The sequence below is a fragment of the Phalaenopsis equestris genome, unplaced genomic scaffold (genome assembly GCF_001263595.1).
Source record: "Phalaenopsis equestris unplaced genomic scaffold, ASM126359v1 Scaffold000540, whole genome shotgun sequence".
Lineage (NCBI taxonomy): Eukaryota > Viridiplantae > Streptophyta > Magnoliopsida > Asparagales > Orchidaceae > Phalaenopsis > Phalaenopsis equestris.
In genome coordinates this window covers 1,287,752-1,299,001 of record NW_018164980.1, presented here as the reverse complement: position 1 = coordinate 1,299,001, position 11,250 = coordinate 1,287,752, and the positions used below count along the sequence as shown (strand labels likewise).

The 11,250-nt window shown below is 35.4% G+C and overlaps 1 protein-coding gene across 1 annotated transcript in view; it reads right to left on the bottom strand.

Annotated features, from left to right (window-relative positions):
• The window catches only part of LOC110028941 (ras-related protein Rab11D-like), a 26,671-nt gene extending 25,803 nt beyond the window's left edge, over positions 1 to 868 (bottom strand). The window contains exon 1 of the mRNA XM_020731013.1: positions 417 to 868. Coding sequence (XP_020586672.1) covers positions 417 to 631 — 215 coding nt within the window. The 5' untranslated portion in view covers positions 632 to 868. The remainder of the gene's footprint in view (positions 1 to 416) is intronic.
• Positions 869 to 11,250: the final 10,382 nt, after the last annotated feature.

The window sequence follows — 11,250 nt, the reverse complement described above, 5'->3', positions numbered from 1 at the left end:
TATATATATACATATATATATATATACATATATATTCAGAGAAATTCGCTATAAGCCATTAGAACCCAGCAACCAAAATAAAAAAATTGTTAACTAAGCCCAATCGCATCATAAGCGGCTAGGGTTATTCCCAAATTTAGGGAAATGCAATAATGTAACTGTATGAGCGTTCAGGATCACCATGCTGCACATTGAACAATCAAAACTCATGCCAGATAAGAAAGAAGACAACAAATTCATCCAATAAATGTTCAAGTAGTTCAACAAGCAGCCAGACGCAGCATCGATGCAGAGTGGTGACAAGAAGACGCACTACGAACCACAGGGGATACACCAGAGTGCCATGGAACACCAGATCTAAACGAACTAGCAGGGCTTTCAGAGCTATGTATGAGAGCGAGAGTGCAGAGTAATACCTTTCCTGACCGGCAGTATCCCAGATCTGAGCCTTGACGCTCTTGTGCTGGATGACAAGGGTCCGCGTCTGGAACTCGACCCCTATGGTGGCCTTGGAGTCGAGGCTGAACTCGTTTCTAGCAAACCGAGCTAGGATTTGAGACTTCCCGACCGCCGAGTCCCCGATTAACACCACCTTGAAAACGTAGTCAATCTTATCGCCACCGGCCGCCATTCCTACTCGTCACAGCACCGAGGATCAAAGTCTCTACCGAGAAAGAGATAGTGTGTGGAGCCGAAATATCTATCTACCTCGGAAATGAAGGAAACACGGTCTGACTTGAGAGACCAGCGAAGTGGAGAACGGTGACACGCAGGATCTGGGCCGAGGAGCAACTTTTTTCAATTATGCAGAAGACACTTTCGAACGCAGAAAAGTTAGGTTTTTACTCCATCAATCCGACATTTTAAATGATTATATCACCGAGTTCTCTAGATTTTTATGTATAATCATATTATAAAAATAAACACCTCCTATCACATCTGTAATGGGCTCGTGAGTAAGTTTATCAAGCCACGAGCTCGAGCTCATCTTGACTATATTCATTAGCTCAATTAACTCATTGGCTCAATTAGTCTAATTGTAGTCATTTCTACAAATTTTTCTCTAGTATGCCACGGCATCCTCTTACTCCCCCGGCCATCAATATCTTCTCCGATAAGCTCCTCTTGAAATTGAGTTTTTAGTTGGAGCTAACTCGAGCTCGAGCTTACAATTAGACAGACGAGCCAAGCTTGAACTTGGCATGACTCCAATGCAACTCTGACTTATTTACACCTCTTGTCCGTCACAGCCTCAACAAAAGGTCTGGCAAAGCTTCGTTGACCTCCTCCGCCGTCGACTTGAATCCGATGCGGCTATTCTCGCCAAGCCGGCAAGGTACTGAATTACAAAGCTCTCTTGGTAGTTTACAACTTTCTTCATTACGTACAGAAAAAAAAACAAAAAAACTAAGAAAACTATTAACTATTCTTCTTTTGTCTGCTCCTTCATCCTCCATGTTTTGCAATAATCATTTTTGTCGTGCTACTAGCCTCCACGTTGCCGCCTCCGCCATCCCAAGTATTAGCTGGTGACGAGCTCCGAGCTCTACCCTGCTGAAAGAGCCGCCCGACAGACATCGATTTCGGTTAGTTACGTTGACTCTCTCCCGACTGAAACCAATGATTAACGGAGACGACGATGCGGGAGAGATGAGCTTGTGAAAAGTTGTAACGGACTTAACGGACGTGATGGAGGTGACATACGTGCTTTATTCCTAAATTAAAAATTAGGAGCGTCGAATGCGTAAATAAGAAGTTTGTTGTGTTTAGGTAAAAATCACATTTTATACCTAATATACCCCTCAACACAAATGTATTTTACACATCTAACACTTGATTTTATTTTTAACATGTATACGCCGAGTCATTGTTATTTCATCATCACTATTTCAATTAAAAAAAAGTAAAATATATAATTTTTTCATGTATCATTTATATAAAAAATAAAATATGGAGCGTGGCGAAAGTGCATTATTCATAATAGGCACCAACAAATTTTCATCATCCAACACGAATCTCGAGACAATATTTTGAACAAGAAATATTCAAATATTGATAAAGTCATCCAGAGCTCTGACTTCAGCAAATTTATAGGCAAAATGACCGGCTCGATGAGACGGACCTAATGATATGAAAGTCAGTCCAATCTGAGTCAAATCAAGCCCGGATCAAATCATTAAATCACTCTTGGAGGATTTTCGAAGGCATTTGAAAGGTAAAACATATGTCGAATTTAGCAAGTTCATAGTCGAATCGAGCGTCTCGACAAGATGAATCCAATGAGCCAAAGATTGCTCAATTTCGACATCGTTAAGGCACTAAAATGTCCATCAAACGTCGCTTGATCAAAGGAAGCTCTCTGGACCGTCCGATCAAAATGATTAATATTACTGCATTAATTGCACCCATAACATTATAAATAAACCCCCACCCTTCACATGAAGGGAGAGAAGTCCAGAGGTCCAACATCATCTCTGCCACCGCTAACTTCCATCGACCACCGCTGGCCACTGCCGATCATCGCTGACCTCCGTCGACCACCGACCGTCTGCGACCACTGTCGACTTCCGTCGACCACCACCGACCGTAATCGATTGTCGTTGACTACCGTCGATCACCGCCAACTACACGGCGTTAGCCGACGTTGTACCTTGAAAAATCTAATAATCATTTCCCGTCTGTGGGACAAAGGAGACTATGTAATCGTCGACTTATAGTGGATTTTTATAGTTGGGTCAGACCTTGTAGTTTTTTCTCTTTATGGGTTTTCCATGTAAAAACTTCTGGTATCATCACAATTTGATTCATTTTCATCTGAATGTGTGTTGAATCATCGCGCAATACTAAGACGATAATTCATTACTCTACCGCCACGAATTTTCTAGCACGCATCAATTCATAAATTAAGTATTTTTAACAAGTTTTTTGTAAATTAAGAATTTGAAGCGTGAAATAAGGGAATAAAAATGTTTGGGATGCAATGTATGTAAAAACCCCCCATTTTAAAATGAAGCATTTACATGCATACCACTCAATTTGATATTTACATATCTAACACTTAAATCTTTATTTGTAACATTTATACCGCACAATTATTTGCATTCCATTTCAACTATTTGAACTTTTAAGAATTGAAATATACTTTTTTCTTATATAGATAGGGTGGCAGATAAAGAGAATGTTTAGTATACTTAATTGGTCTATGAAGTCTACCTCTTCAATCAGCTCTATGAATTCCTGGTTGATCTGCTCCTAGCCATCTCCCGTAGCCGGCTCTTCCCGGATCTAGGGATTCCGCAGTTCCAACAAAGGCTTTATATTATGAGTGAAATGTATCCACTAACTCCAACTCTTCGACCTCAATTATGTATGATTATTGTAGCCAAACTATGATTTCAGTGTTTGTAATCTTAGCATTCTAATTTAGGAGAACAGTGGACAACTACACGTTTAATTTCAAAGTGAATTATTATGACTGGGTCGATCTTTCTAGTTTTTTTTCTTTTTCAAGATTTTTTCACGTAAAAAATTGATTGTTTCTTCCATCTATAAATGCCGTTGTAGTAGAAAACACTGAGCTAAGACGTAAAATTTCTCTCCAATTGAAAATCTTCTAGCACACAATATCTATAAACACCTATGATTTGTAGATCATTTAATCTCTTAAATAATATAAAAAATTCTTATATTTTGAATAGTTATTTTATGCTGACTTCATTTGAAAGAGAACACTTATAATGTCGTTGAGTTTGTGCCATTGAAATTTGATTGTATTGCATCAATTTTGTACGAATAAATATATTTATTTGGTGATGTATCGAAACATACTCTCAAATATCTCAATTTAATTCAATAAATAAACAAGTCAAACGACAATTAAAAGTGTACATAATTATGACTCATGATGCATAGCAGACATAGAATATATTTTATAAAATTCCAATAAATCCAATTAAAAATCCAAAAAAATCAAATTAAAAATACTATATCATGACGCATAGTACACATAGAAATGTGGAGTTAATTGGTATATTAATTGCTTGGCTGCGTGCGGGGCAAGCGATGGTGATTGGCCGAAAGCTTGCAATCTCAACATTGCCAAATCTCCGCCCTTTAACATAAGAAATCTCAGAACTAATATGTATATATATATATATATAGTATTGAAATAAATATAGGGCTATGTAATATATATAAACACGCACACACAAATGAATGAATAAATTATAAATTATAGGGCTTATTCTGAAAATGATATTTTACCTTATTAGAATAGTATATTATATATAAATTACATTAAATATTAGATGAATTCTATTGATATGCTTCAACTTTCGTATGTTATTTTTTAATGATAATTTTTTTTTTATTTTTTTATTAAAATTATAAAATGAACTTGGTTAGGTGCTATTTTTATTTGTAATTATCAATATTTTGGGTGCTATTTTTTAAATATTATTGAACATCAATAAAGTATGTATATTTGTTGAGGCGCAAATAATGGTTATAAGCATATGATGGTATATGCTCACAAGTGCACAATAGACAACAAAGAGACATTCGATTGAAATTAATTGATTGATGGATTGAAAGTGGTTGATCGATGCAATATGGTCAGTGGCGACCGCCAATCGAGTCGATGGAGGTGGTCGATCGATGTGATCAAGCTGGTGGAGGACGATCGATAGACACAACAAAAAAAAGAGTCGATCGAGCAGATTGAGCCTGTGGCAGTTAATCTATTGATCAGATGAAAATGGTTGATCAAGCCGATCGAGTCGATGGCGGCCAATCAATCAAGCATACAGAAAGAAAGTCGATCGAGTCAGTCGATGTAGGCAGACGATCGACAACACATGCAAAAAAAAGATATTTTTTATGCAAAATTTAAATCATGCTAAGCAAACAACTTGAATGCAAACACATGCGTGATGTTAGATCGATCGTGTTCAACGACGGATCGAGCTCGCCTTAATGTTCTCACGAGGATCTATGGCTTAGATGATGTCGTAGCTACCGGTTCATTACGCAACATAACAAATCAACCTACCTCTAATTGTCCAACATGAGGTGAAGGAAATTTTCATGAGAGAAAACCTTCATGAAAATAATATTTCATCGTGGATCTCAAATTCATGGCCAAAGAAACGAGAATCAAAAGGGGGTTTTCTCGTTTTATAGGCCAAAATGGCTTCAACCCATTCAAAGAGAGTTGAGGCCGCTAGAAAACCATTGGATTGTTGTTGCCCCGGACACAGGTAAGGACTAAGATTATTTGTAGGGGCTCTCAAGGGTTCATAAGGGAGACAAAAAATGCTCCTAACTTATGGGGCTCCCTCTAGCACAAAACCTAGCCTATCTTCTCTAACACAAAGCTTAGAGAAGAACGAAGGTATGAGAAATCTCACGGACACAGTGGTTGATGACGCATTTTTTGGGTTTGTCTAAGCTCCTTCAAGGTGAGGATGACAAAGCCGCCACTCTTCTTCCCCCAAAGTGGTGAAGAAGTTATCCTTTTCGAAAGGATGATGAAACCACCAGATTTCTCCTTACCCCAAGTCAGGAGGATGCTCTCCTCGTTGGAGAGGCAGAAGAAGAAGGTGGAGGTGATTAGAAACAGGAAGGAGGAGAAGAAGAAGAAGGAAAAAAAGGCTCTCTTGGCTTCTCCTCGAGGAAGATGAGAAAACTCCCCATAACTCTCCCTAAAATTCTCGCTTGCTCCCTTGCTGCAGTGATCGCCCCTTTGCACGAATGACTAGCCTCATCTCATTTGATCTGCCCAAGGGAATAAATATCCCTTGGCTTGGGGTGAGAAATGACCTCTCCTCATTTGACATGAGTCCATGTTACTTCATGTGTCATTTCAAGCTTCAAACCAGACATTAATGGCCTATTTGGTGGATAAATAACATCGTTGACAGAAATTTGGTGACCGGAGCGTAAAAGGGGTGTGAACCAATATAATTAGTGTGGCTACACCTGCGCCCAGACATAATTACATCGGGCACTCTATCTGGCTGGCAAGGCCACACTTAAGGATGGCATGGTCACACCCGTTAAAAAACATTGCGGCCTATAAAAGATTCTTGGTTAGGCCGGCGTGACCACACCCAAAGTAGGAGTGATCAAATTAGTTGAAAGCTTCTAGCTCCACTAAAAGCATAGGTGTGGCCATGCCCATTCTGAGTGTGGTCATGCCAGGAGCTAGGCATGGCCACCCCCATACTGTGTGCAGTCACGCAGAACCTTATTATGGTTTGACCTATGGAAAGTCCATTGAGGAGGTTTTATGACTCGCTCGAGCCTCGTGAAGACCTGAATGACTGAAATATAGCCTCCAGACATCAGACAAATCATTGGGCTTGTCTGACATTGAGGAACCAATGTTGACTCATGGTAACTGCTTCTGAGCACGACTAAAACGAGGCAGGACCTTAGTTTGGTACGAGATGTGCTCGTTGAAGGTCTCTAAAGGCTCTACAGTCCCCTTGAAAGACGAGATATTACATAAGAATGTAATATGATCCCTTGTCATTCAGAAGGATGTACAATGTGTTGCATCAAAATGAATGCTAACACCCTCAAAATAAAGTTATGCCTATCATTTCTCATTCTCAACCTCATCTTCATATTCCCTCTTTTAATTTCAAATGTCAAAACTATTATCAAAATAAAAGTCATAAGTTAACGTTATGTGTAGAACTAATGCATATCATAGATTAGAAACGCTACATTATGATATTTGGGGGCCTTTCCACTATCCTTCCATAGAAGGATATAAGTGTTGCATTACATTTATTGATTTTTTTTTCTTGTTATTATTGGTGCATTTCAATAAGCCATAATCTAAGATAACACCTCAATTTATGTTCTTACATAAAATGATAAAAAATCAGTTTAGATAAATATCAAATACTTGAGAAGTGAAAGTAGAGGCAAGTATATGTCAACTGAGCTCAAAATTTACCTTTAATACAATGAAATTCAACATCAATTTAGTTGCACATATACCTCTGAGTAAAATGATATCACAGAAAGAAAACATATGCATATAATAGAAACTGCTCAAACTCTTCTTAATACTTCAAAATTACCCATAAAATTTTGGATGGAAGGTATTTTAATTGCCACTTATTTTATTAATAGACTTCCATGTATAGATACTCAAAATAAATTCCCTTTTCAACTTTTGTATCAAACACCACCTGAATATCAATACTCTTAAGACTTTTGGTTGTCTCTGCTTTTCTTGGAAACATACCTCTCATATGCTTTCTTCAAAAGCTCCTAAATGTACTTTTGTTGTTTACAACTCACAATAAAAAGGCTATAAGTATTTTGATATTCAAGGTAACAACTTGATTGCTTCACGAGATGTTAAATTTCTTGAAGATCAAATTCCTTATCAATAGCTCACCAAACTAAACTTCATATTGGCTTGGTTTAATCAAAATATTGTTTCTCCACCTTCGCTTCTTATCCCCACTTTTACTTCATTACTTCCAACAATACAAAAATGTACTCCATTCATATGACTTCTTCCTCCACACCTTTATCCCCACCTCTACCTCTCAATTCAATTACACATACTTCCCTTTAAAACTATCAAACGACACCTCATTTGAACTCTCTTGTTCCCCTAACTTCAGCCCCTCAACTATCCTTTCCTACAAATATCCTTCACTCAACCACATAAACCACATCATTTAGTCACTAAAAGACAAATATCAACAAAATTTTTTGACCTTTAACACAATATTATATCTCATGAAGAATCTCATACTTACAAACAAGCAGTTTAATCCTCTCACTAGCACCAGAAAATGTCAGATGAATTCATGGCTCTACAACAATAAGGTATGTGGGAACTTGTTCCACCACTTAAAAATAAAAATATTTTATGATGTAAATGGACGTTCAGAAATAAATATCATATTGATGGAACCATAAACATAAATAAAGCAAATCTGGTTGCACGAGATTTTCTCAACAACAAGGCATAGACTATCAGAAAACTTTCCACCAACTGGCCAAATTTCCTACTATCATATTGATTATTGCTCTGAAGATTAATAAATAATGGAATATTCAACAATTAGAAGTTTCAAAAACTTTCTTACATGGGAAACTTTATGATACTGTATACATGAAACAACTATCAGGATTTTCAGATACTCATTATTTTGATTATGTTGGAGAGTTAGAAAAAGCTATATAAGGACTCAAGCAAGTTCCACATCAATGATAATCCATCTTTTGTAATTTTTTATGAAAACAAAAAAAATTATTTTAAGTGTTGCTGATCCTTAACTTCTTATTTAACGACACAATAACATATGTATTTATTTGCTTAATTATGTTGATGGCGTAATCATTACTGGAAATTGTGTCAATTATATCAATGAGTTAATTAAACAAAATGAGTAGTCAATTTAACTTAAAAAATTGAGGATTATCTCCCATTTTCTAGGTTTAACAATTCAAAGCACTGCTAAAGGATAGTTTTTCACCCAAACTCAATATTTAAATGAATTATTGCACAAAACAAACATGCAAAAATCAAAAACTGTTTTAAATCCTTTCTCCATGAACTCATATAAAACCATTGATCCCATTACTCCAACGAAAGTTTCAAATTTCTATAAAGAGATTATTGGATCACTATAATATCTTAGGGTTACAATACTAGATATGATTTTCACAGTGAATTACCTTAGCCATCATACGCATAACCCTACCAATACACATTTTTAATATCTCAAAAAGCTCCTTCAATATCGTAAAGTTATGCTTCACTATAGTTTTTCTATTGTTCATGGTGATTTTTGTTTAAGTGCCTATGCAGATGCCGATTGACAAGTGATTGTACTGATCAGAAATTAACAACTGAATTGTACATTTATATTGGATCAAATCTTATTTCCTGCTCTGCGAAGAAGCAAACTATAGTAGCTAGATCATCAACTGAAGCTGAAAACAGAGCGCTTGCCATTTCAACTGCAGATGTTCACTGGCTTTTACAACTTATTCATGGCTTCAAAAATCAATCATTGCAGCCAAAAATCATTCACAGTGATACCACATCGGCTATAGCCCTAGTTCACAGGCCAATGTTTCACGCCAGGACGAAACATATAGAAGTGGATTACCATTTTATTGGCGACCATATAAAACTTAAACACATCCCTCTAAAATAATTTACGATCACATATCAACATGCATATATTCTTACCAAAGTATTACTGATCAAAAGTTACCAGAATCTCATCCGTAGGTTAACAATCATAAGTTTAAATCATCACATTGAAGGGGGTTAGAAGGAGATTGGACTGAATGTTACCATTAGTGTGCTCTGCGCCATTTCCAAGCTCGACCTTTGGATCTTCTTCTCCTGATGCGCTACGATCTCGATATATTTGTATTAAGGATTTAGATTTCAGAAGGAAAATAGGTTTTTATATTGGTGGCTATTGTATTAAAATGAATTATTTGTCCTCCTACATATTTACAAGTCTGTCACTAGAATTGTTTATATACAATATCACTGTATTATCTAAACTGTAATGTGAGTTTAAAAATAAAGGTTGCTACTTATCTTTTTTGTGTCTGTAAGATTTATGTCTTCTTGTTTCTTCGTTTCTCTATTTCTCAATTAATTTTCCCCTCTTCCATCATCCCCCCTTCCATCGTCATTGTCACCATCCATGCATGGTTCCAAGTTAGTTTGCCAACTTTCTTCTTTTTTTCTTTTATGTCTTTTGACTTTTTAGTGTCTTCATTCACTATCGAATTCTTAGCAGTTCACCTGTATATTTAGGGTTGGTATTAGATTATTTCCAGAGTGGCCATTGCCTAATCTGAAATTGGAGATTTATCTATATAAATAATAAAATTTAATATTATTTTCTTATATTGTTAGACAATTTAATAATTTTGCCCCATCTTAATATATATTTTTTGCACAATACTAAAAAATAATAAAATATTTTATGATTTTACTCACCCTAAAGATAAAGCCAGTTCCATCCCTGCCCGTATTTTGAATTAATCTCTACTTTTGAACTAAGCATCCTTGAGCTAGACCTTTGTTATCACTTCTGTTGCCGCCTCCTTTCTGAGGACAATAAACTATAGAAGCTATGTCGTTTTGAAAATGATTAAATGGTTGTAGAATAACTTGATCCCAATCGCTGAGGCTTGTTAGTGACATTGGATGCTTTCTCTTTGCTTGTCCCACTAACATTGTTTACAAAACTATTTAAGATTTAAGAAAATTTACATGCACCCCCACACAGTTCTTATGCATTTACATATCTAACAGGTAGTTTGAAACATCTTGGCATTAAAAATCTATACATGAAAATATGTATTTTATTCTCAAGAAATTGGTGATAATGTTATTAAATGACATGATGTCAAATATTTGAGTGTTTTGCATGTAAATACGAGTGTTTAACTAGGTGTTGGGTATGCGAATATATAATAATTGTGTGTATATATGTAAATGTCTCCTATATATTTACATCCTCAATTTGTTCCCTTGTCAAAGTATACGTAATTGTCTTATTTTTCAATATTTTCCTAAATAATAATTGATTCAAGCTCAGGCCTCTTATATATTAATAACAAATCAAGACTTGCTTCTACATTATCATTTATTTTTTTAGATATTCATTACTGTAACAAAAATATTGCCAAACATATTTCTTCTAAAATTGTATTTCATTATCATCATGACAAATATTTACTTACTTTTTCTGTTCATATGTATTTTCTCAAATTGTATTTCATCACTGTATATATTACATATTACTAAAATTGAAACACAACTGTAAAACTGAACTGAATTAATCAAATTTACGGGGTTCTTTTTGATTTTTTAAGTTTTGACTAAACAATGCACTTCTCATAGTGGATATCAAAAAAATTAAAAATAAAAAAAATCATAGTTATTTACTTTTTAAAATTGAAATATACACTTTCATCTATAAATTCATGACACCAAAATGTTCCAAGTTCAAATACCAAATTTTAGATGTTAAATATGTAAATACACAAGAATCGAGGGGTATGCACAAAAATTTTCCTAATTTGTCAACTGCCACATGTATATATGTTGACAAAACTGAGGTTTGTTTATTTTAAACTAATTTTAATAAATTTAATCAATGTAATACTATGATAAAAACTACATGGAGAGCGATAAGGTGAAGTTGAAATAAAAGTAATAGCTTTTGAATTGCAAAAGGG